A 24,821-nucleotide genomic window follows, 5' to 3' on the forward strand; every position below is an offset into this window, starting at 1 on the left:
TGTTGTTCTTTTAAGACTTCTGAAAGCATTCTCCACACCTCGTCCCTCTCAGATTTTGAAAGGCACTTCAGATTCTTAAACCTTGGGTTGAGTGTTGTAGTTATCTTTAGCAATCTCACACTGGTACCTTCTTTGTGTTTTGTCAAATCTGCTGTGAAAGTGTTCTTAAAACGCACATGTGCTAGGTCATCATCTGAGACTGTTATGAAATATATGGCAGACTGGGGGTAAAACAGAACAGGAGACATACAATTCTCCCCCAAGGAGTTCAGTCACCAATTTAATTAAAGCATTATTTTTTTAATGAGTATCATCAGCACGGAAGCATGTCCTCTGGAATGGTGGCCGAAGCATGAGGGGGCATATGCATGTTTAAAAATTATCTAAGTTATACCTGGCACGTAAATATCTTGAAACGTGAATGCCTGTTCTCACTTTCAGGTGACACTACAAATAAGAAGCGGGCAACATTATCTCCCGGAAATGTAAATAGACTTGTTTGTCTTAGGAATTGGCTGAACAAGAAGTCGGACTGAGTAGACTTGTAGGCTCTAAAGTTTTACATTTTGTTTTTGAGTGCAGTTATGTAACAAAAAAAAAATCTACATTTGTAAGTTGTACTTTCACGATAAAGAGATTGCACTACAGTACTTGCATGAGGTGAATTGAAAAATACTATTTTTTTAATTTTACAGTGCAAATATCTGTAATAAAAAATAAAGTGAGAACTATACACTTTGTATTCAGTGTTGTAATAGAAATCACTATATTTGAAAATGTAGGAAAACATCCAAAATATTTAATAAATTTCAGTTGCTATTCTATTGTTTAACAGTGCTATTAATTGCAATTATTTTTTAAATAGCAGTTAATTTTTTGGAGTTAATCATGAGTCAACAGATTAATCAACAGCCCTACAGAAAATCTTTAAATTAAGATTGGATGTTTTTTCAGAAGATCTGCTCTAGCTCAAACACGAATTAATGCAGGGAAGTTTTTTAGCTTGTATTATGTCTGACTAGCTGATCACAATGGTCCTTTCTCATTTTATAATCTATGAAAATCACAGACTAAATTCATAAAGATGGACCAGACCATTATGACTGACAATAAAAACTACCATAAGCAGTAATGATGCAGCACAGGTAGGTGCATGTAAGACTGTAGAAAAATCAGTATATTACACTGTGTTGTCTGAGAGATGGCACATGATCACAACCAGACTGTATGGGAACAACAGACTCACCAGGAGGCAGAGCTAATGGTGCACTTTAACATAGGCATTTCCTCACTTTTGGATATTTAACTGTGCAGGCCTAGCTCACAGATCGGAGCTTTTTGCATTTAATGCGTGGAGTTGAAGTGGGAGCTTGATTAATATCCCTGATGTATCCAGTCAGTTACCAACTCCTGCCTGCACTTGAAGTTTCTCCACATCCCCCAAAATACCACCCTTCTTTTCCTTTGCTATAGTAAAGCATTCTCACAGGCCTAGGTCTCACTGACTGCAACCTCCTCTCTCTACCATACCCAATTCACTTCTCACTCCCCACCAGCAGGCAAAAGCCCCTTCACTGGCTACTGACCAGCCCCCTCTTGCCTCATTCTTTAAGTCTGAGCTGCCCTTCACCAGGATTACAGCCATGCACAATTGTGCCTCTGCCCAAAGCTCCAGCTGCATCTCCCCATTCCTTGTTTTGCTCCCTTTGCTTCAGTCAAGCCTCTATGCTCCCTGTATTTCTCTTGCTCATTCTTGGCTTTGTGCTTTTTTCCATGTTGGGACTTGCATACAGAACTTACTTCTGTCAGCCTCTAGCTAAATCCTTCCTTAACTCCAGTCTCCTGAGCAGCTATCAAGGTTAACGCTCCAAACTAAGTGACATTGTCACATCCCCAGCCAAAAAAGCATTGTGCTGCACTTCGGACTCAGCCATCCTCTGCGTTTGGTATTGGAATGTTTCTATCCATACCCTTGTCTGTCTTAATGCTGAGCAGGGACTGAATCAATCATAATAATGGAAATGACCCTTAAAACAAAATCCAGGAAGCCACCAAAAGTTTTCTAAAGATCTTTAATTCGCCCATGGTCATTCAGCACCCACCCAATTGCCAACGGTGGTTCTTTGTCCATTGTCCAGAATGCAGCACACTGAGCCCTCAGGGGTTCAGCCTCACGCTAGTGCTCTATTCCAGTGCTGGGAAGAGCCAAGATCCTAAATATGTCATACCTCCTACAAACTCTCTCATATTACATATGCACATGTACTCACTATACAAACCCCCAAGGAGTCCTGCCCTCTGAGGCTGCTGGGTGGAGTGTATGCCTGCAAGCAGAAGCATCACCTGTAAGGCACCACATTCAGCCAACAGGGCAGCAAGCTTCTACCATCTGTGCGTGTATTGAGCAAGCATCTGTGCAAAAAATAGAATAGGTCTTGAATGTCAAAAATGGATTAAAGGGACAAGAGAGTGTTCGCCCTCCACCAGCACCAGGTTTCTACACTAGTACTGTAGAGGGAACAGGTCCAGTGTTTTACACTTCTTTAATAACAGTCCATGAAAAAATGTACCGACCAAGATCTGAAATGGAGGCACAGCTACTAGCTGACCTTTGAGACCAAGACTACTCACAGGTAAAAGCAAAGAAGAGCAAAGCTGGCTCCAGATGTTTGTCAAAACTTAAAACATCTGCTAACAAACTCTTCTGACTGCACGGAGGATGCAACGTCCAGGGATTTCAGTGTCAAAGTGGAAACTCTGGGCCCAATCCTGCAAGGAGCTTAGTGCACCTCCTACATTGAGTGCACTGGGAGTTGAGGGCACTCAGGTCCTGAATGGCCTGTGCTGTGCCTAGGGGCCGCTGCACTGCCCGTGACCCAATGCAAAGCGAAGCACACAGGAGACTCCATTTTTCCATCTCCTTGACAGTTCTCCTGCAGTCAATGAAGTTTTAAGAGCTTCTGGTACATGACATTTGAGCTCATGGCTTAGAAATATGAGCAGTATCCTCGGGGATATAGATTATATACCCATGTCACTCTCAGCTCGGCCCTTCACATGTGTGCAGAATGGAACAGCCTGCCCTGGAACAGGAGCAAACAGCTGTGCTTACAGGCAAGATACAGCATGGTAGGGAGAGGTAGTTTTGGACTCTTGGGAGGACATGGAAGGGAGAGCAGCCAGATGTACTGCAGAGGCTACATAGTGCACTGGCCAGAGCTATTCCAGCAAGAAGTGACTTGTGGAATAACCCACGGGGGGGAGGAGTTGTGTCTACAATGGGGGAAATGGATGACCCGTTGTGACATTCCAAGCGTTTCCATCACATTCTTGTAGGGTTGATTTTAGAGCACGAGTGACAATCATTTCTGATTCCCCATTGCCACTATAATCCCACAATCTAAACTCCCTGTGCCAAAGGAAGAGTCCTTGATTATTCCAGTGTGATTGTCACCCAGTCAAACCCCAGAAAACTTGACCCAGAAATTGTGCAATCAGCATTTGGAGGGAGTGTGATGAGGACCACTGCATTGGGTCCCATCTCACAGCACCGCAACTTCCTGCAAGATTAAGAAAAACCAAGACATCTGGTTATTTAATATCCTCTGTGCCAAAGACTTTTATTTAATTTTATTTTGCAAAGCTTGTGGGGAAGCCATCCACTGTAAAAAGCTCCAAAATTAGCAGCCCCTTAGTGTCTAGGGACTCAGAGCTTCCTCTGGGTTCATCAAGCCCAATTATCTCCCCACTGCAACAAGCCAGTCATTGAAAGAGATGCCAGAAGTCTGCCCAGCACAGAGAAGCTGGGTTTGTGTGTGGGGAGAGACTCCTTTCCTGCCCCTCATATAGAGAAAGGAACTCACTGCAGAGTGGACAGTAGAAAATGATTTCTGCTCCACCAGAGAGCTAATGGAGGGCTAAGGGGTCAGAAGGGGGGGAAAGCTCAGCATGGGGCAGTTTGGCTCCAGTGCAGAGTAGGAGACATACCCATCAAGGGAACGAGTCCGAAGGTCTCCTGTCCGGAACTAGCTGCTCCTTGGAAGCTTTCTCGAGGCTGAAGGTGGAGAAGTTGTTCTCTCCTCTGAACTGGCCCCATCTAACAGTGCAGCCTGCAGCCACCAGCACACTCAGGAGCACTGCAGACAGAAAAACACACAGGCAGTAAGTTGCTGTGATTTCTGCCCCGAAGTAGGCAGCAGCACTGAGGCTAAGCTGCTCCATGCTAGTGCCCCAGCATTTAGACAGACAAAGCAATGACTCACAATGGTAAGAAGTGGGGTTGTGTCCCCTGGAGGGATGATTAGTGCCAAGTCCCATGCAGTGGGACTCCGTTTCCAACAGGAGAAGGAAATAATGTGCCTTTTCCCAAAGCTGGAAATTTAGACCCTTCGACTTTGCCACCTAAGCGCTTGGGACAAGATGCCTAAGCCACACTGCAGCGAGAGTGGTTAGCGGAAGTCCTAGGGCAGCCATTCCTATCCAATCCGATAGGAGCCAAGTTCAGTTTCATTGACGCTACTCAGCAAAAGCCAAGCTCAGTTCTGCAGCACCCTTTGGAGTCTCACATACCAAAAGCAGCTGTCACCCACAAGGGGCCTCGCATCTCAGACAACACAGGTTTCCCAGGTTTGGAGATCGCTGGATTCTCTAAAATGAAAGCAGAGGGCACTCAATAATTGGGCTTTCAAAGGTCGCTGTCATACTGAGATTGAATTACGCTCAAAAAGGGTTCAAAGCAGTTCCCATTCTGCACCTCACCTTCAGCTTCCTTGCCAATTTTGAGGGTTTCACCACCAGATTTTCATATTTTAAAAAATGTCTTCTCTGCCTTATGGCTGTATGAACAGCCCCCATGAACAACTAAGGGAACCTGACTACTGCGGTAGGGGAGAGGGGAAAGCAGAGAGCGTTGTTGTAGGAAAGACAAGGTGGGCGAGGTAATATACAGATAACCTCTGGAGGCCCAGAAAGGATGAGATTGTGGGGGTGGGAGCAAAAAGATTGTGACAGTGCTCGGTGGCAGGCATAAAAAACTAACTAAGGTGGGGGGAAATGGAGAAAACAAGGGGTGTGTCTAGTCAAACTCCTGCAGCAGCACAGCTGCTGTGCTATAGCACTTCAGAGCAGACATGATCTATGGTGACAGGAGGGGTCCTGTAATCCACCTCCTCTAGTGCTGTCTACACCAGGGCTTAGGTCGCAATTGCCATGTCTCTCAGGGATGCGAGAGATATGGCTACGCCAATGGAAGTTCCCAGTGTAGACAGGGGCGGCTCTAGGCACCAGCAAAGCAAGCACCTCCTTGGGGCAGCCCATTTGCAGGGGCGGCATGGGAGCTGAAAACCAACAGGGGGCTCTGGGAGCTGTAGTTCCTTGAAAGCAGCAAAGAGTCTTGTAGTTCCTTGGTTAGCTCCCTGCCTATAGAGCCAGCCCTGGAGCAGAGAAGGAACTACATTTCCCAGCATTCCCTTGGCTACACCCAACTGGAAAGGAAAGAGGGGGACCTCATGTGGCAGCATGCTGTGAGTGCGGTGAATGGTAGGGAGACCATATTTTAACATTCAAAAAACAGGAGGAGGGAAGCCCCACCCTGCCACCATCCACTCCCTCCGACTGCCCCCCACAGAAACCCCAACCCATTCAACTCCCCCCCCCTCACTCCCTGTCCCCTGATCACTCCCTCCTGGAACCCCTGCCCCTAACTGCCCCTAGGACCCCACCCCCTATCTAAGCGCTGCTGCTCCTTGTCCCCTGATTGCCCCCTCCTGAGACCCCTGCCCCTAACTGCCCCTTGGGACCCCACCCCCTCATCTAAGCCTCCCTTCTCCTTATCCCCAACTGCCCCCTCCTGAGACCCCCCCCAACTTCTCCCCAGGACCCCACCCCCTACCTGTCCCCTGACAAACCTCTGGGACTCCCATGCCTATCCAATCGCTGCCTGTCCCCTGACTGCCTCCCCGAACCTCCGCCCCATCCAACCCACCCTGCTCCCTGTCCCTTGACTGCCCCTCCGGAACCCCTTACCCCTTCTCCAACTGCCTAGCCCCCATACTGTGCCACTCAGACCAGCATGTCCGGCTCCGCGCAGCTCCAGATACACTGCTGCATACATGCTGTCGTGCTCCCCTGCAGAGCCCCCCCGCCCCACCCAGCACCTGCCTTCCAGATTTGAACACCTCAAAATTCAGGAGCGCTCAAGCTCAGTTTGAGCAGCTGTTTCTTCATTTCTCCCAAATCAAATACACTGTAACTTGCTGTAGAAAAGGTAGGATAAAATTGAGCAAGAAATGCTCCCCAGTGGTTATTAGGACTGGAATTGCTATTTTCAACAGCCATTGCCTTCTTTGTTTGTTTGTTTAAAAGGAAGACAGTGATATTGCATTGGCAAATTCCCCATAGAAAGAAAGAGTGGAATAAAGGCACCTCAACTTTTCCTCATTTATGTAGGACAGTCTTATAATATGCATCCAGATATCCTCCAATCACACAAGCTGAAAATTGTTCCACTTTACTGCAGTTCTGGAACCACATGGGAACCAATCCTGTCTGTTTTGTGCACATCCAAAATTCCTGATGAATGACCTGCCCTGGGAGCGAGTTACCAGTGACCCAGGGCTGCGGCGGCAGGAGGGTGCAGGTGTGTGTGTGGGAGAGCCCAGTGCTGGGGCGGCAGGAGGTGTGTGTGTGGGGAGGGAAGGAGGGGAGCCCCGGGCTGGGGCAGCAGCGGGGTGCGGGGAGGGCACTGGTGGGGGGGAAAAGAGGGAAGCCCAGCGCAGGGGGGAAGCCCAGGGCTGGGGCAGCAGGGGAGTGCGGGGGGGGGGGCGGGGGAGGAAGCCCAGGGCGGGGACGGGGAGCAGCCAAAATTTTTCTTGCGTGGGGCAGCAAAAAACCTAGAGCCGGCCCTGAGTGTAGACCAGCCCAAATTTTCTCTCAGGTGTCCAAGAGGCAGGAATCCCCGGTGTCACTTGTAGCAGGTGTAAGGTTTACAGACTAAAGGAAGATTTAAAAGTGGGTTGTGTTCCTTTAAGTGCTTCATGTCCCAACCCCCTGCATTGCATCCATCCCAGCCACCAATCTGCCAGTGCCCCAGCACTCGGCTCCCACCCTGCACGCACTCCCCCTTGTCCCTGCCTCCGTGTGGCCCCCAGCCCACCCTGGCTGTAACAGGCGGTCTCCCTGCAGCGCTCACCTGTCCGGGCAGTGCTCGGCGCTGGGGCAGTGCCAGGGGAGTCGGGGCCGCACTCCCGCTCGTCCTGCCCGTCCTCACAGTCCGCGTGGCCGTCGCAGCCCCAGGCGGATGGGAAGCACTCGGCCCCCTCCGCGCACTGGAACAGGCAGGGGCAGGCGGGGGCCGGCGGGGCTCCCGGGTGCTCACAAGCCTGGGCTGATTCATCCGCGCGGTCCGGGCAGTCCGGGCGGCCATCGCAGAACCGCTCCGGGGGCAGGCTGCGGGCGTGCCTGGGGCTCCAGCACCGCTCCCCGCGGGGGCTGCACGGCAGGCCGGACGCTGGAGCCGGAGGAGAGGCAGGTTAGCCCGGCCCCTGCGCCCGTTCCCCGGCCGGGCTCGCCCCGGGGCTCCCCCGGGCTGCCCGCGCTGAGAAGTGTCACCCCGGCACGCGGAGGGGCGGGGCCCCGCGATGACCAATAGGGAGGGGGCAGGACACGAGACGGGCGGCTGGGGACCAATAGGCGCCGCTGAGAGGCGGGGCCAGCGCGTGGGGGGCGGAGTCGAGTGACCGGCGCTGAGGGAGAGGATGAGCGCCCGGCAGTGCGCTCAGTGACCCCCCCCGCCCGTCCCCCCGGCCCGGGTCCTCACCGTTCCCCGCTGGCGGTTCCAGCCCCGCGGCCAGCAACTGCCTCAGGAGCAGCGCGAGAAGCGGCCACATGCCGCCCGCACCAGGTCAGAAAGAGCGCGTCCACGCGGAGCTGCGGCGCATGCGCGACAGAGGAAGAAGGCGGGGCAGTCCAGGGAAGACGCATGCGCGGGGCAGGAGCCGAGGGGTTCCCCCCCCAACCTCCAAATAGAACGCATGCGCAGGAGGCGAGCCAACGAGGCGCGCGCGAGGGAATTGAGTGCCCCGCGGCAGCTGTGCGGTGCGGCTCGTGCCTGCCCCAGCCTGTGCCCGGATTGCAGCCTGCAGCCATGGAGGCGCTGGCTCCGCTGCAGCCTGCGCGTCACGCTGCACGAGGGAAGGAAGCAGCGGGCCTGGTTGCTGCAGGACAAGCTCGTGGTGGGCTTACACTCTGCTTAGATTCTGTGGCTGCATGTGACGTGGGCTTTCCTGTCAGGGACAGGACAAGGCACAACGAAACGGGACTGATTTCTGTGCGGCTGCGTTGCAGTCAGATGGTAGAGTGGGCAGGCCTTTGGGCTCTCACTGCTTTCTTACATTTCCCAACACAAGCCCAAGGTGTGTTCAAGCATTAAACGTTCAATCTCAACCCACTTCCCTCTCTCTGTGGTCATTTAAGGCACCATGGCTCTTTTCCCAGAACACTTTTTGGGTTTGGGAGGGAAGCTAAAGGAAAATAGAAATGACCAATATTCCAGGAGAAAAGCTTTGCTGAGAGCTAGGGGAATGTGGGGAAAACAAGGCAAAAGGGCGTTTAAACAGTTTCCCTTTCAGCAGCTAGCCCTGCCATGTTTGCTTGAAAGTATTCCTGCTTTAAAACTTTTTTTAGTTGCCTATATTAGTAAAACTTAGTGGTTTTTGTTAACTCTAATCCTATATTTGGGCAAAACATCTCCCTACTGCTTTTCAGTTTATTCAGCCCAGGATCCACTTACTACCTCAAACAGGAATGACCCTCATGCTATCTATATAATGGGATAAAGCTAAAGGGCAAGTTAGATATAAATATCAGGAAAAACGTCTTCCTGACAGTGTGAAAGGTGTATTAAGGTGCAGAATAACATTCTAAAGACAATAGAAGCCAAATGCATTAGATGAGCTGAAATCTGTTTTGATCTCTACTTTCCAGGATTTTATGACTTAAGAATCCCATCTCCAGTTGAAAAACTCAAAGGATTCAGAGACAACAAAGGGATTTGGGGAAGATTTCTTTCAGGATGTGATCCTCATTGAGTATTGGTTGTAATTGTTTAATTATACCCCATCTGGGTTCCAGTGTGGGATGGTATGTGACAACCAGGGGTGTGTGGGTTGGTGGGTCCTCCGCCCATCAGGTTCTCTTGGGTGGCCTGTTCCTGGTATTTTAGTACTTACCTGTAGATAAGAGATGCCTTGGTGTGTTTGAGATGGTTACTGGATATATGATGGTAGGTGTGCTGATTGTGGATTTCTTGTATATAGTTGTCTGTAGGGTTCCTTTGTTGAAGCTGATCTTGGTGTTCAGGAAGTTGATGCTGGCACAGGAGAGTTCTACAGAGTGTGATAGATGGGTTCTGGTTGTTGAAGATGTAGTGGAAATCTGAGGGAATTTAGGTCCTCTCTCCAGAGGATGAAGATATCAATTTATCTCAAACAGATCATTGGTTCTGTGGTGCATTTGTCCAGAAATTCAGCTCTTACTTGGGTGCTGCCATTAACATTCCCTCTTTTCCACACACAATACCCTCTCACTTGAGTTTGGTTGTGCTTTCAACCCAAGCTAGCCTGCCCAGCTGGGGGTGTGGGTGTTTTGCCTGGGTTTTGCTTTCACTCAGGCTGCAAACCCACCCACTTTACAGGGAGGATGTAGGCTAAGCCACTCAAGGGCTGACAGTTCTCCAATACCTTCCCACAATGCCTCCCCACCTCTGCCCAAAAGGGCAGACATTCTCCCATAATTCACTGGTAAAGAATCTGAGCAACTTAGCTTACTGCAGCACAAAGAATCATGGGATGTATCTTCCAGAGGTCCTACCAACACATAGGTAAGTGCAACACCACTGTGGACCCAGTGTCTTGATTATGTCTTTGCAGTGTGGCAAAGCCAGCTGCCATCACCCAAGTTAAGTGTAATGAAGACATATCCTTAGTTTTTCTCATGTCCTTGAGATGCAATCAGCACTGGTGAGTGAAACAACCACTTTTCACAGCCCTGGGGAAAGTGAAAAAAATGCTGGGATTGCTTGGAGAATGCATGGTAGTCAAGTATGGTAACTTATGTACATTAATATCCTTCATCCTTTAGGATACCATAGTGCAGTATAGTGTCTATAGGGAACAGCCTGACTAAAAATGCAAGTAGATCTGGGATAGAATGAACAGACTGTACAATAGCAACACTACACAACAATTCTTCAAAGGAGAAGTGAGTAACAAGTTAAAACTAGTGAAGTTTGACCAATCAGGTCACGGGACACAAACATTTCTAGTCAACCTCCACACCCCATTCCTTTCCTCCCTATGACTGGAGTTTTACTGGCTATTTCACCTTGAATGGTCCGTTGAAATGTGTTAACTACTTATATTTAACAGTCTGTTCCATCCTGTATTTAGCTGTGACACTTTGAGCCCTAGTTTTCACTCAAAATTGTTAGTATAACTACGTTGCTCGCAGTGATGATTTTCTACTCCCCTAAGCAATGTACTTATACCGACCTAATTCCTGGTTTAGACAGGTCTATGTCGACAGTCGGGCTTCTCCTGTTGACACAGCTACCACCTCTTGGGGAGGTGGCGTACCTGCGTCAACACGAGATGCTTTCGTGTCAGCACAGGTGTCTTCACTAAGCACTACAGTGGCACAGGGGCAGCTGCACCACTGTAAGTGTAGCCAAGCCCTGAGTAAGGTTCCCAGACATAAAAAAAGAGCTCTGTGTAAGCTCAAAAGCTTCTCTCTCTCACCCACCTGATCTCTCTAATATCCTGGGACCAACATGGCTACAACAGCACTGCATATAGCTCCGAGTTGTAAGTCTCATTCTGACTATGGCACCTTTTGCAGAACTGCACCCTCTAGCACCATACAGAGCCAGTTTTAATAATGATTCAAACAGAAGTATCACCAGCTCTAATTTGTACACGACCTGTGTTTTGAGGATTCATCCTAGGAGTGACCAGGCTTGAATCTGTTTATCTTGTGAGAGCTGATGAGTTCACACCTCAAGATTATCTATCCCTCATTTCCATAAAATACAAGTTTACTCAGAACCATCATTTGAATAAAGAAAGTTCTGAAAAGAACATTAGCTATACATTAGATAAATATGTTTAATCAGTCACGCCCCAGCAAAATGGTCTCTTTTCCAGAATAAATTCTACACAGCGTTATTGAAGTTAACCCCGTCACTGGATCACCAGTGAGGCTGCTGCTTTTCAGTTAATCCTATCAAGTCCATTCTCATTCAGCCTTCTCTTCATACTTGGCCAGCTCACAGGTAAGGTTGATCTTTTGATAGTTCCCACTTCTCAAGTGGAACACCTGGTGTCACTGCCTTTTTCTCAGTTGTTGCTACTGCAGATTCTGAGCTAGGGGAGAGACAGAGACTGGTCTTCAGAAACTGTTAGTTTATATAATCAATTCATATTTAACAGCAATACAGGGTTTATTAGTAACATAGAGCATTTTAGGGAAACCATTCCCAACCCTAACATCCCCTCTTACTCAAAAGAAGGTGCATAGAGACTGCACACTAATTGAGCATTCACTCACTAGCAGCAAGACCTACTGAACAGTCATTATCATTTATTGCAGCAGCAATGTGTTATATGGTGGTGCACCAGCCAAACACTGACCAGACTTGACCCTGCTTAATTTGCAAGATCACAATATCACAGCCAGAAGTTGTGTGGCTGCAGATCATAGGATAAACAGGACCTACCTGGCACCTTGAGCGCATGATGCGAGGGATTTCTGCGGAGACACAACAATAATTGGAGGATAGGACTCCCTGCGTCCATCACGAGTACAGTAGTAGTTATTTGCAAACTTGTGATTGGGACCCAGTGGAAGATTAGGAGGTGGTTGAGTTCTAAACAGCAAACAATCCAAAGAAAGCATCAGCACACACACCGTGCTAAGTGAGAACTATATTCTCAGTCTTACTCTTGAGTGGAGTATTATGAGAAATAGGCACCATAGTGTTATGCACAAGACACACTAGCATAATAGCTTGAGCCACCTTCCAAGATTTCAGAATGAGCACAGAAAGCCTTAGACACAGTCATGGGACCAATACAGAACTGGGGCCATGAATTCAGAGCATCTGTTCATGTAAACAAAGGCTCACAGGGCAAAGAATAACAACCCAATCTCTCTCATGTACAGAAACAGAAAACAGGGCAGAGTTCCAAACATGTATGTTCTAATTCCCCTGCAGTATATTAAAAGTTAGGGAAACATCATTGCCCAGTACCAAACTAGGAGAGTAGGGCACCTGCAGAGAGCAAGTAGCCTGTATCTGGACTATGTTAAAAAATCTGAGGAAAGAGCAAGCAACAAAAAGGATATCCAGGAAACTGTCACTCTCTCAGCAGAACCTGTAGTCTTTAAAGGACAATCATTTACACTAAAAACAGGGACACCTCCTTCAAATGAGAATACATCTCTTAATAAAACATCATTACTGGGTTCCAACATACAGGTGGAAAACAACTTAATTCCAGTTGCTTGAACAGGAGTATAGCTGCTGCTGAGAAGAGGGAGACCAGGAACTGAGAGTGAGAAGAGGCAGAATTTGATATCTTGTACAGTAATTCTTCGCTTAATGCTATTTTAAGTGAAACAATGTTAAGCCAATCCAATCCAATTTCCCAATAAGAATTAATGTAAATGGGGGGGTGGGGGTGAGGAGGAGGTTAGGTTCCAGGGAAATTTTTTTCACCAGACAAAAGACTATATATACATACATACACACATATACACAGTATAAGTTTTAAACAAACAATTTAATACTATATACAGCAATGATGATTGTGAAGCTTAGTTGAGGAGGTGAAGACAGAGGGTGGGATATTTCCCATGGAATGCCTTACTACATGAACTAGCACTTGGCTGAGCCCTCAAGGGTTAACACGTTGTTAATGTAGCCTCACACTCTCAAGGCAGCATGGCAGAGACGGACAGACATTGTGTGTGTGAGAGTAGGGTGACCAGATGTCCTGATTTTATAGGTTTTTACAGTCCCAATTTTTGGGTCTTTCTCTTATATAGGCTCCTATTACCCCCCCATCCCGATTTTTTACATTTGCTGTCTGGTCACTTGTGTGAGAGAGACGCGCATTGCCCCTTTAAGTAATCTGACCCCAATCTAAGTACATTGCCTTTTTAAGTAGGCCAGCAAGTTGAGACAGCAGCTGCTGCCAGCAAGCTCCCTCTGTCCTGAGCCCTGTTGTGTGTTGTCCTGTCTCTCCCCCATGGAGATGGGGTGACATTATCCCCACACACACACTCCATTCGCTCTCCTTCCAAGCAAGCAGGAGGCTCCCAGGAGCAGCTCCAAGGCAGAGGGCAGGAGCAGGAGCAGCACAGGCAGTGGGAGGAGATACAGCTGAACTGCCCAGCAATTGATAGCCTGCTGGGTGGCTGCCGCACAGGGAACTTAGGGGAGCTGCTGGTCCACCCTGGTTCCAAGCCCCCACCAGCTAGCTCCAACGGGCTGCTCTTTCTGTAAGCAGTGGACAAAGCAAGCGGCCACCATATGACGTTATACGGGAGCATTGCGCAACTTTAAACAAATATGTTCTCTAACTGATCAGCAATGAAATGACGTTAACTGAGGTGAGTTAAGTGAGTAGTTACTATATTTGGAACACGATCCAGCCTTTCACTTACAGGCTGCCACTCCAAGTTCAGGAACATGGGTAGTGAAGGAACGTTTCCACCTGCATGCAGTTGGTCTTTGGGAGAAATGAACTGCAGGTCTTACTCTCCATTTCCTACCAGGCACCAGCCTACATACCTATTAACACTAAATGGACCTAAGCAGGGATATCATAGGTGAGGAGCTGATCCTCCCCATGACCCCAAATGCAGTGGTCTGAGCTTCTTTCCTTATCAGATGCTAATCAGCCATTATGTGGGTAACAGACATAACTTTTCCCACCAGGAGCTGCAGAACAGCGAGTTTGCATCTTCTTTTTCTTTTTAAGCTGTAACTTTAAATACAAAAGTTGGAAAACAAAAAGTTAATATTTCCACAGCAATATTAATTCAGCTATGTGAAACAGGATTTTGAGTTCTTTGCAAGGCTAAAAAGTAACTATCATGCAATTATATGCAACAGAGAAAGTTAATGTTGCTATTGAAATCTTATGTGTGACCGACAAAAGAGAAAAAGTAGGTATTGCTTCTTTATGAAGAGTAAAGAGGTCTGAAAACCTTGTGGGTTTTTTTTCCCAGCTTTATTATTTACCTTAGAAATACAAGGACTGTCCAGTCTGGTTTTGCACTCCAGAGGTCTCAAACATCGGTCTGAACATTTTTAGTCCCTCAATGAAAAATGATTGGTTGGAGCACAGTATTAAAAATGCAGTATGTTTCTGCAACATTTTAATTAACTATAATAATTTATTTAAAAAACCCCCACAGGTGTAAACTGTTTGAATAAAACTCACTTCCCTTCTTGATCAAGTTTTGCTTGCATGGCATTGGATATGATTACCCTATTAGAGCCTCAGAGTCCCCCCCAAGAGAGACAAGACTTGCATTTTTAATATAAAATAAGCAGAAAGAAACAGAGGGCAGGGAGAAACTTTCAGGTCTTTATGTCCTGAACTCAGAAAATAGCACTAACCCATTTTTCTACCTTTGAAGGTCTCCTTTAACTTTTAAAGTTCCTGAGATTTGTATTTAAATTGGTAGCAACAAGTTACTAATAAATATTATAATTTTGTCTAAAGTTTTTTTATCATCTGCTGTTACATTTAAGGTTCCTATACGTGAAAGATCAGCGAGACCAGTTGTTTTCTCTCTTTTTACGCCAAGTTGCACGTCTGTATTCAACAGCAGTTTGGGTGCGGTTAGGCTTCACCCTTTGCGGTTGGAGAGTTTCAGCTGCAGCGGGTGCGGAGTTTCGCACGTACCACCAGAAGACGGGCTTGCCTAGGAGCCGTCCAGCTCTGTCCCCAGCTCCCCGGATTTACCTCTTGGAGATCTCCGTGTACCGAAGCTGCAGCTTGGCTTGAAGGTCCCGCTGCAAAGAAGACGAGAGGGTCTCAGGGAGGTGCCAGCCGGGGACAGGGGAGAAGGGGTCACAAGGGCCGGGCCCAGGGCGGGGGAAGCAGAGGCTAGTGGGCAGACCCGGCGGAGGGGGCCGCGCTACGCTGGTCCCAGCACGAGGCGTTGCTAGGCCCCGGGGACCGGCCCCCAGGGATCCGGACGGGCCCGCGCGAGCCCCCCGCTTACCCCCACCGCCCAGTTGCGGAGCCGCTGGATGAAGGGGGTGGCGGACGCCATCTCGACAGCTGCGAAGGGCGCCGCCGCGGTGCTACCTGGGAAACGGCGCGGCGCTTGTCGGGAAGAGAGAAGACGGAAGCGGTGCGCGGCGCACGCCGGGAAGGGGACGGAGCGCGGTGCACGCTGGGTCTCGCGATAGCTGGGGCTATATAAACGCGCGAGGGGGCCGGGCCCCCCCTCTCCTATCCGCGCCCGCAGCAGCCGCCATGGATACGAGCCGCGTGCAGCCCATCAAACTGGCCCGGGTGCGAGCGGGTGGGGGGCGAGCGGGGCGGGGACCGCGGGCGGGCGGGGGGCTGGAGCCGGGCGGGCACGGCGGGCGGGCGGGCACGGCGGGCGGGTCTCTGCGCCTGGCTGACCCGAGTCTCTCCCCGCAGGTCACCAAGGTGCTGGGCCGGACGGGCTCGCAGGGCCAGTGCACCCAGGTGAGTGACCGGGCGGACCCAGCGCTGCCCTAGCGAGAGCGGTTCAGGAGCGTCGCGGGCTCCTCTCCCGGGGAGCCGGGCCCATGCGACTCGCCTGTGGCGTCCAGTGGCGGGGAGTTCCGCCGTTTACTCTCCCCCTCCCCTAACAGCGTTTCCTGTTACGGGTTTGATTCGTCCGCCGTTTAATTTAATTGCCGGTTCCCTTGTCCCCGTGTTGCGAGACGGGGGAACAGGCGTTCCCCATCTGCCGTCTGTAGACAGGCCATGTTTTATATACTCTCCTCATAGCTCTTCCTGCGCCTCTCCTGTGACTTCCAGCGTGCACTGAAACGCGGGGGGGGGGGGAGACGTGAGCAGAGGCCTGGGGCCCAGCTGAGCAGGCGTGTCGGGCAAGTGGGCCAGGAAAATGGGGCTTTAGCGCATTTCTGTTCATTCTCTGCTGTGGCTGTCAGGTTCGTGTCGAATTCATGGACGACACCAGTAGATCCATCATCCGGAACGTAAAGGGGCCTGTCCGTGAGGGGGATGTCCTGACGTTGCTGGAGTCTGAGCGTGAAGCAAGGCGATTACGCTGATCTGCATGCTGCAGCTTGGTAACTCATTTCATTCTCAGGCTGTAATCGAGCCCTTATTGTATCTGAGATGTTAATCTTCACTGTTAATACGTTAAATATCCAGCCAGATTTTTTTTTTGAAGTGAGCTGGTTAAGAGGCCGGAAAATTATTAGTCTGTCTAGGCCAGGGGTTGGCAACCTTTCAGAAGTGCTGTGCCGAGTCTGCATTTATTCACTCTAATTTAAGGTTTCGCATGCCACTCATACATTTTAATGTTTTTAGAAGGTCTCTTTCTATAAGTCTATAATAGATAATTAAACTATTGTTGTATGTAAAGTAAATAAGGTTTTTAAAATGTTTAAAAAGCTTCATTTAAAATTAAATTAAAATGCAGAGCCCCCCAGACCGGTGGCCAGGACCCGGGCAGTGAGAGTGCCACTGAAAATCAGCTCGCGTGCCACCTTCGGCACCCGTGCCATAGGTTGCCTACCCCTGGTCTAGGCCTAGAACATGTGTCTGAGTTCTAAGACCCCTTCTGTGTAGAGTGCTCATGGATGTTTGCTTTGAGGCCATAACAACCTTAACACTCAAATGTGGTGCCCTTCGCTTTACTGCATATAACTGAGACACTCCATGTGTTGGTCTGCACTCTAGCAGTGTTTACCGTGTTTGAACACAGCTGTGAAGAATTGAGTTAGCAGTCATGAGAGCTGACCACAATTTCTTTGTCTACACTAACTGCAAAATCCTAGTCATTGCTTGTCATCTAACTCAGTTCTCCATGGAACGATGGTTTTCATAACTCTCCAAATACAGTAGCTTTTTGTAGTGTAGACAACATGACCGTGTGATGCCTACCCCTCTCTGCAGGCTTGGGAGAACAGGGCTAGTTGCTTTACTGCAGCTTTTGCCCAGAGTTGCTCTGTAGCCTTTTCATGCTGCCATAGAGCAAGTTATTGGCTTGTAAAAACAAATGGAACAATGGGATCCTGGTCCGTGCCCAGGGTTCTTAGGTGTTACGATAATACAAATAAAAAAAACTTTTTTGAAGGCGATTTCTTCCAGGTGCAGCCTTTGATCCAGGCTGAACTTCAGGTCAAAGAGGAGCCATATGTAATTGTTATGGAGTGCTCAGGTTCTGCTGGCTGTGGCTTTTCCTATGTGTAAACTGGAGAGTGCAGCCTGTTTCTGTAGAATGTTCTGCTTCTGGGGCTCAGGCATGTGTCTGGGCAATTAACTAGCTATTTTGAAAATAGCCCAGGATATTTCCATTTATGTAATGATCTCCTAGCCACAGGAAGCTGTAACTGGTCCTCAAGTTTCAATGAAATACGGTGGGTGAGAGCAGGCAGGTGAAATCCTGAATTCCACTTACTGCAGTGACATGTGCAAATGCCCCATTAACCACGTTAGGGCTGTTTGGCTCCCGAACTAACTATAGGAGCAAAATGAAACTCTGATTTTTCAGTTATCTCTAGTCCTTCTTCCCCCTGCCTCCCCTCCCAAGTCTTGGAAGATAATGTAAGGCTCAGATCTGCATTATGCTTTCTTTATAGATGGCAAGCCTGATGTGACTACCATGTCTGATTTCCTGTAATGAAGAGGTGACAGTTCATACCTACTCCACTTGACGTAGTGAAGAGGAATGTTGTTTCAGAGACTAAAATAAAGGATTTTTTTCCAGTAACATCTTTCCTTTCTTTCAGTTATTTAAGAAACAAATGTATGCTGGTGATGTAAGCAGAACAAAGTTCTATAGGAAGAAAATATTGAAACTACTTCCAGAGGCTACCTCTTCTGAGCTACTTTGTTCCTCGCTTTCATTTAAAACTCATTACAAGTGCTGTAGCTGAATTGCCATACAAAAGATCCCATCTGGTGTTGGCTGAAACTTCATGCTGGAAGCCAGTGCATTTCCATCCATTCTCAGACCTCAGCAGTACCAAGACTGACAGTGTTAATGAACAAAAAAAGCTTTTAGACCATGGGCTGTCAGGCATGAGATAACGAATGCTTTTCGGCTGTAATTAAGGCTAAAATTATGTCATGGAAGTCACAGAATCCATGACTTCCAGTGACCTCTGACATTGGCTAACCAGATGCTGCCGGCAGCGGGGGACCCCACAGCAGCCCAGCCTCTGCTGGGCAGCTGCGGTTGGCAGGACCCTGGCAATTGACTGGCCGTTGGTGACGACCCCTGAGCTTCCTAGCTGCTGCCATTGGTAGGGGTCCCCCCTGCAGCGGCTCTGCTACTGCAAGCAGCTGCCCCTCCCCAGCCCAGCTCCCAGCCACTGCCACCAGCGGCAGAGGGACCCTGGAGCTGCTCAGTGTTGACAGGGGGTCCTCCGCAGCTCCCACCCACCCCCAGGGTGGGGCAGGGGGACCTCCCAGCCACTGGGCAATGGAGTCCCTGCAGCTCCCGGCTGCTGGGTGGGGATCGGGGAAGGTGCTGGACCCTCCCTCCATGACAGGTAATGGTTTCTGTAGTTTTTTTTTATTGCCTGTGACTTGTCCATGACTTACTAAAAAAATACCCATGACACAATTGTAGCTTTAGCCATAATACCCTTTGTGGGGGAAGGATTAGAGCTGTTTTATGTAGTAGCAGCTAGAGGCCTCAACATAAATCAGAGGCCCATTGTGCAGCTAGGTGCTGCATGGGTACAGAGTGAATGATAGTCCCTGCCTTAAAGCTGACCTGTGCCGGTCTTAAACTAAGAGCTTCTGTGTCTGGGTAACTTGCACCAGTTGAACTTTGGGTGTGAGTGTTAAACCAGTGCAATTTTCTCATAGGGACGAAATAAGGGGACTTGGCTAAGGTCACCCCAGCAGATCAAGAGCTGAGCTGGGCCAAGAAGCCAGGTGTCCTGACATTCATTTCACTAGCTCATTCTGCCTCCTGTAGGCTGTTACCCCAGAGTTATCAGGACTGGGCCATTTTCCCCTCCATTCTGGGTACAAATACCTGCATCTTGACTGGCTCATCAAGAGTCTGTGTTTTTTTGGATCTGCGTCTTAGAGCTAAAATATGCATGCAGGCCCCTTACCTCAGGGAGACTGCTGTAGCCTCCCTTCTGGTTTACTTGACAGACATTGCCCCATCCAGTCAATCACTCTCCTGTTGATCCTATAACTGTCACCCCGCCCGACATCAAATTCCAGCTGCTTCTGGCACACAAGTCCCTGCTTCCCACCTGCCCAATCTCTTGCTGAGGTGCCTCCAGTCTCCTCCATTAATGATGCCCCATTTGTTTATTTTCACAGCCTTCTGTGCAGGCTTCCCCTCAGCGTAGCCTATGCAGAGAAGATCTCCCCTGACCTGGCAGTTCCTTTTCTGCCACAACAGCGATAGAGAATGAGTTAGCCGTGGCTCTGCCAGTGTATTTGTAATATAAAAACAAATCTCCCTTGGTTGTGCCCACAGCCAATGATCCTCTGCCTGATCTTGTTGCTGTGTCTCTTCTGCCCCCCCTCTCCCCCCCCCCCCCCGGTTTGTCCCCTCCCTGTCGTGTGTCACTTAGAGCTGGGGCTGTAGATCTGTGGCCTTAGGACACTTATCCTGCTTTTGGGCACTTAAGGGGCCTGTGTCCTGGTTCTGGGTCCACTCTGATCCACAAAGCTCCCACCCCACACCGTAGGCCTGTAACCTCACTTGGCACCTAAGTTTTCAGGGTAAAAGTCCCCTCAGGGCATGTGGGCTGCTCCCTGTTAGCTATCTGAATGCCTGTCCCTTGCCTAAGCAATTCACAAACCTGGGGAAGAGAGACCTTCGTCCCCCTGAGTTGTGGGCAGGGTCCTGGCCGGTAGGTGTGCTCAGAGCCTGCCTGTTGGATTGGGTCGAGTTCAAACTCTAGCAGGAGGAGGTGCTGCCACCACATTATAACTGACCCCAGCACTTGCCTGGGATGTGGGAGCCCCAGGTTGACTGTCCTGCTGGAGCGGGAGAAAGGCTTCGAAGAAGAGATCTCCCGCCGGGTGTGCTGTGCAGGCTCCCATTCTTGCCCCCTGGACTCAGCTGCTTAGCTCTGTGAGGGAGCAGGGCTCAGCCCACACCTGTGGTTGGCATTGCCCACTGGCTAGCTCAGGCAGATCCCTGCCTGTTGTGCTGGGTTTTGTGGACAGCAGCCGAAGGCACCTCTCCCTTCATACAGGGAGCCCAGGTGCCTGACTCAGCCTTTGTGGCTACTACTGTCGCTCCTGGTGATTTTACTAGGTGCCTAAAAGTTCAGCATTGTGCTGCCTAAGACCCTTTGTGGAGCCAGGCCTCACTAACTAACCAGAGCTAGAGCATGGGAGGAGTTCCCCAGCCCCGGGTTGTTCCTCTGGCAGAGCACAGCCTTGGCAGGAACGAGAACAATTGTAATACTGGTCTATATTCTGTTTGTGGGAATTAGGCAGTGCAGTGACAGGCCATTCCAAGGTGGTTGAGCAGGTCTGATAGGTAGGGCCTTACCAAATTCATGGTCCACTTTGGTCAATTTCATTGTCATAGGATTTTTAAAATAAATTTAATGATTTCAGATATTTAAATCTGAAATTTCACAGTGTTGTAACTGTAGGAGTCCTGACCCCAAAGTCACAAGACTATTATAGCCAGGTTGTGGTATTGCCACTCTTACTTGTGTGCTGCTGCGCTGTCTTCAGAGCTGGGCAGCTGGAGAGCGGTGGCTGCTGGCTGGGAGCCCAGCTCTGAAGGCAGCAGCGCAGAAGAGTGGTGTAGTATGGTATTGCCACCCTTCTGTGCTGCTGCTGGAGGGGTGCTGCCTTTGGAGCTGGGTACCTGGCCAGCAGCTGCTGCTACTCTCCAGCCATCTAGCTCTGAAGGCAGCGCAGAAGTAAGGGTGACAATACTACAACCCCCCCATCCCTCCAGCAATAACCTTGCAGCCTCCCTTTGGGTGGAAGACTGGCGCGTGCGCGCGCGTGCGCACACACACACACACACACACTCAGAACCGCTGGTCTCCCCTGTGAACTCTGAACAGTATGGGGTAAAAGTACACAAAGGATCAGATTTCACGGCTGTGAATTTGGTAGGGCCCTACCGATAGGAGCAGCAAGTGCTGAGTGCACACGCTAGCACTTGAGCTGACCTCCAGTATAACCATGTGGGCCTTGGTCTAACCCGCACAAGGGGCCAGGGATTGCAACTGAGAAATTAATTCATAGATTTTAAAGTCCGACATGACCATTTTTGCTAGGTTGACCTGCCCAACACAGCTGAATATTTCACCCAGTGATTCCTGCATCCGGCCACACCCCCTGGACCACTGAATGGGGGAAGCCAGGCAGAATTGCTTCAGCCAATGCATAATAAACTTGGAAGAAATCAGGTGAAACAGCGAGCTGGTAACCAGCTCAGGTCGCCTTGTTCTGTAAAGTTCAGGTTCTGGACACCTCAATTGGAGGCAGCCTTAAAGGTTAAGGGGATGCTGATGGCACCTTGACTTGATTTTAAAATATATTTAACTTTACATTTTATTTATATTTTAAAAAATAAACAATATTAAAATATTAGCAAAGACACCAGGCAAAGGCATTCTAATGGGTGGTACATACAAAGCAAGTGTAATCAGAGCACTAGAAAGCTGCTGTGAGCATCCTCCATCGACTTCAGGGTATAGCAGACCCAGGCCTGCTGCAACACGCATGGGAGCCTCAGCCCAGATCCTTAAAGGTATTTAGGCACCTAACTTCCACTGAAAGCAATAGGGGTTAGATGCCCAAATACCTCTGAGGCTCTGGGCTTTTGCCCATCAGAAGAGCAGTTCTCAGATTCTATAAACTTGGCTCAGACAAAGTCTGGTTGGGACAAACAATAACAGCTGGTCTGGGAGAGTCAGGCTGGAACTGCTGGCTCTATACCAGTGGTCCCCAAACTGGGGGGCCTGCTCCCCTATGGGGGTGTGAAGGAATGGCCAGGCCAGCTCCGCTCTGGCCCTGATCCCAGCCGTGGCTCAGCCCATGGTCCTCACCCCCAGCCACGACTTGGCTCCAGGCTGGGGTGGGGGGAATGTGGACACATCCCATTACTGGTAAGCAGGAGGGGGAGAGGAACAGTTTTGGGACCACTGCTCTATACTGATAACATGGTAACAAACCCAGCTGTAAGCTCTCAAATGCCCCAGCATGGTTGTCTACTAACCCCAGGGCGTGTGTGTGTGTCCTGGCCCAGCCTTTGCTGTTCTGAGCTCACACCCCTGCTATGTGACGGGAAGGTTTTTCACAGAGCTGCTGGACAGCGTTGCTGTGCACGAGAGGAGGTGATCACTTTTTCAAATCCACTTACATTTTTCATGACCAAATATTCTGATTTTTATAGCTGGCAGGAGGCCCCTCCGAGAGTTAGTGAAACCTCACAGTGCAGTTGCCAGTAACACACCCTATAAGCGAGTATGTTCGGCCATGCAGGGCGTTTAACACTGATTGGCAGGTTTGGAGTCCTTTGAGAAGGGCCGAGTGAAAAATTGGGCTGAAAAGGGGCTAAGGACCAGATCCTCAAATGAATTTAGGTGCCTAACTCCCATATAAGCCTAAGTGAGCAGGCCCTCTTGGAATCAGAGATACCAGCCCATCCCATGCGCAAGGGGCACTGGACTGTGATTTGTTGGCTTGTAGGTGCAAAGGTGCAGTGCTGGTGTGAGGCCCACACAGTGTCTCCTGTGCGGAGATCAAGGGAAAGGAGTGGGTCTCTCCACCTGCCTTTCAGGCTGCTTCCGGAGGGCATAACCAAAGCTCCAGGTTAGAGCTTCTCAATGATTTTCAGCGGCTAGGTCCAGCTCCTGCCCCAGTGAAGGAAACGGGGGTAAAGTGAGGTGGCAGGTCTCTGGGAGTGCCAGCCCTTTGCTCCCCCAGCTACTGGAAACTGGCGGGGTCACTTCCACTGTAGCTGAGCAGCAGAACCTGAAAGCCCAGTAGTGATATGTCCCAGGAAAGCCTTGCTCTGGTTTCAATATTTGCTGTTACATTCCATGGGTGTGTTGCCCTCCTCCATCCCAGCTGCATTCATCCCCATGGACCTATAATCTTAGCCCTTCCCCTCCCCGCACAAGCTTGGCTGCGCTGTCAGCTGCTACTTCCACTTTTCACTCACTGATGTAACCTTCCCAGCTGCCTCTGGCCCCTGTGCTCCTCCCCACAGGCAGGGCTGGAGGGAAGGGTGGGTAAGGGGCAAGAGGAGCTTCACAGCTAAAAGCTGCCAGCTTCTTTAAAAGCAGGGGGCGGGAGTTCAAAAGGGAATTTCCCTGCCTCCCTCCCCAACCCCATTGGGAGAAGGAGGCTGCCCCCAAGGGGGAGGAGGCAGGAACAGCTGTCAGAATTCCAAAAAAGCCCCAGCTGACCAGTCTGAGTGGATTCATGGGTATGGGGTGGCCCAGTCTGGTACTCTAGCCACCTCCTGAACCAGTGCACTACAGCAAACACAAGAGCTAGTTCCTGCCAAGATGATTAAACTAGTAATTTAATTTTCCATTGAAACTGTTTTTAAACTAAAACACATTTTTTTCATTAAAAGTGCAGGTTCTCCTACAGAAATGTCAGATTTTTTGGTTGAAAAACTGAATGCCTGAAAACCAAAGTATTTTGATTTGGAAATACTGCCATGGTGCCTCATGGGAGATGTAGTTCACGTGCTTCACGTCTCCATTATCCTCTATGGACCTGCCTCACCAGATGGAGTACATCTCCCATGATGCACCCTGGCCACGGACTTTGCCAAGAGGGGAGACTGGTGCATCATGGGATGTGTAGTTCAACAAGGGAGCACAGCCTATGTGCTGAGGCACAACTCCAGGCAGAGGTAGCCTGATATCTTGCAGGAATTGAGCACCAGGTGCAGCCAGAACACAGGGCAGTGATCAGTAACACAGCCACCACCCAGAATTATGTTTCAAACACTAAATAAAATCCTTTCTATAAAACAGCGTCTGTTTCATAAAGTAGCCGAACAAGACGCGGTACCAGAAGTGGCCAGAGAGGAGAGCACTGTCTGGAGAACATTTAAAGGCAGCATGTTAAGGAAAGAGGGATTGTTTCAAGCAGCCTTACATCAGAGGAGCTCCCCACCCTCCCTGCTCCATAAACACACCTCCTCTGCAACACAGGCAGAAAAAAAAAGGATGGCATAAAGCCACTACTGGAACTCAGGTTAATGGGGAACGTAGAGGAATCCTGGATGAGGTTTAAGCATTGTTTGTTCTATACATGGTGGCAATAGATGCAGGCTCCTTGAGTAGAAGCCCAGAAAGCAGCCTTGTTGCTAACTGTAACTGGAAGGGAAGCTCTAGATCTTTTTAACAGCTTCTAGCTGTCCCCTGAGGACAGTGAAGATTTTGATAAGGTCCTAGCACAATTTCAGACTCATCGCATTCCTAGAAAGAAGGAAACTTACATTTTTTCCACATGAATGCAAAAGGAAAACAAAGGCATTGAGGGTTACGTCACAGACTTTAAGCACAAGAGCCGGTCTTGCCTCTTTGGGGCCCAAAGAGATTCCTT

At 49.4% G+C, this 24,821-nt stretch overlaps 3 protein-coding genes across 3 annotated transcripts; 1 reads left to right on the plus strand and 2 right to left on the minus strand.

The window, feature by feature from the left end:
- Positions 1 to 2,055: 2,055 nt before the first annotated feature.
- Positions 2,056 to 7,979, minus strand: CD320 (CD320 molecule). The gene is made up of 5 exons (XM_039515753.1): positions 7,817 to 7,979; positions 7,190 to 7,507; positions 4,570 to 4,647; positions 3,988 to 4,136; positions 2,056 to 3,560 (listed from the first exon to the last, which is right to left on the minus strand). Exons 1-4 carry the CDS (start codon positions 7,884 to 7,886, stop codon positions 3,991 to 3,993), a joined length of 612 nt encoding a protein of 203 aa, XP_039371687.1. The 5' UTR covers positions 7,887 to 7,979; the 3' UTR covers positions 2,056 to 3,560; positions 3,988 to 3,990.
- Positions 7,980 to 11,134: 3,155 nt separating this feature from the next.
- On the minus strand, positions 11,135 to 15,453 carry NDUFA7 (NADH:ubiquinone oxidoreductase subunit A7). Its single transcript, XM_039515754.1, has 4 exons — positions 15,295 to 15,453; positions 15,033 to 15,082; positions 11,771 to 11,920; positions 11,135 to 11,417 (listed from the first exon to the last, which is right to left on the minus strand). The coding sequence occupies exons 1-4, from the start codon at positions 15,343 to 15,345 to the stop codon at positions 11,321 to 11,323; spliced, it is 348 nt and encodes a 115-aa protein (XP_039371688.1). The 5' UTR covers positions 15,346 to 15,453; the 3' UTR covers positions 11,135 to 11,320.
- On the plus strand, positions 15,434 to 18,012 carry RPS28 (ribosomal protein S28). The gene is made up of 4 exons (XM_039515756.1): positions 15,434 to 15,590; positions 15,723 to 15,770; positions 16,223 to 16,363; positions 17,882 to 18,012. The coding sequence occupies exons 1-3, from the start codon at positions 15,552 to 15,554 to the stop codon at positions 16,343 to 16,345; spliced, it is 210 nt and encodes a 69-aa protein (XP_039371690.1). The 5' UTR covers positions 15,434 to 15,551; the 3' UTR covers positions 16,346 to 16,363; positions 17,882 to 18,012.
- The last annotated feature ends 6,809 nt before the right edge of the window (positions 18,013 to 24,821 follow it).

This window comes from Mauremys reevesii, linkage group 26 (assembly GCF_016161935.1).
Source record: "Mauremys reevesii isolate NIE-2019 linkage group 26, ASM1616193v1, whole genome shotgun sequence".
Lineage (NCBI taxonomy): Eukaryota > Metazoa > Chordata > Testudines > Geoemydidae > Mauremys > Mauremys reevesii.

Coding starts and splice junctions, on each gene's coding strand:
- CD320 (XM_039515753.1), bottom strand. CDS start 7,886: ATGTGGCCGCTTCTCGCGCTGCTCCTGAGGCAGTTGCTGGCCGCGGGG. Junction 7,508..7,816: donor GGAACCGCCAGCGGGGAACG/GTGAGGACCCGG, acceptor CTCCGGCTCCAG/CGTCCGGCCTGCCGTGCAGC. Junction 4,137..4,569: donor GTGGGTGACAGCTGCTTTTG/GTATGTGAGACT, acceptor TTCTGTCTGCAG/TGCTCCTGAGTGTGCTGGTG.
- NDUFA7 (XM_039515754.1), bottom strand. CDS start 15,345: ATGGCGTCCGCCACCCCCTTCATCCAGCGGCTCCGCAACTGGGCGGTG. Junction 15,083..15,294: donor TCCGCAACTGGGCGGTGGGG/GTAAGCGGGGGG, acceptor TCTTCTTTGCAG/CGGGACCTTCAAGCCAAGCT. Junction 11,921..15,032: donor TACACGGAGATCTCCAAGAG/GTAAATCCGGGG, acceptor TTTGCTGTTTAG/AACTCAACCACCTCCTAATC.
- RPS28 (XM_039515756.1), top strand. CDS start 15,552: ATGGATACGAGCCGCGTGCAGCCCATCAAACTGGCCCGG. Junction 15,591..15,722: donor AGCCCATCAAACTGGCCCGG/GTGCGAGCGGGT, acceptor CTCTCCCCGCAG/GTCACCAAGGTGCTGGGCCG. Junction 15,771..16,222: donor CGCAGGGCCAGTGCACCCAG/GTGAGTGACCGG, acceptor TGTGGCTGTCAG/GTTCGTGTCGAATTCATGGA.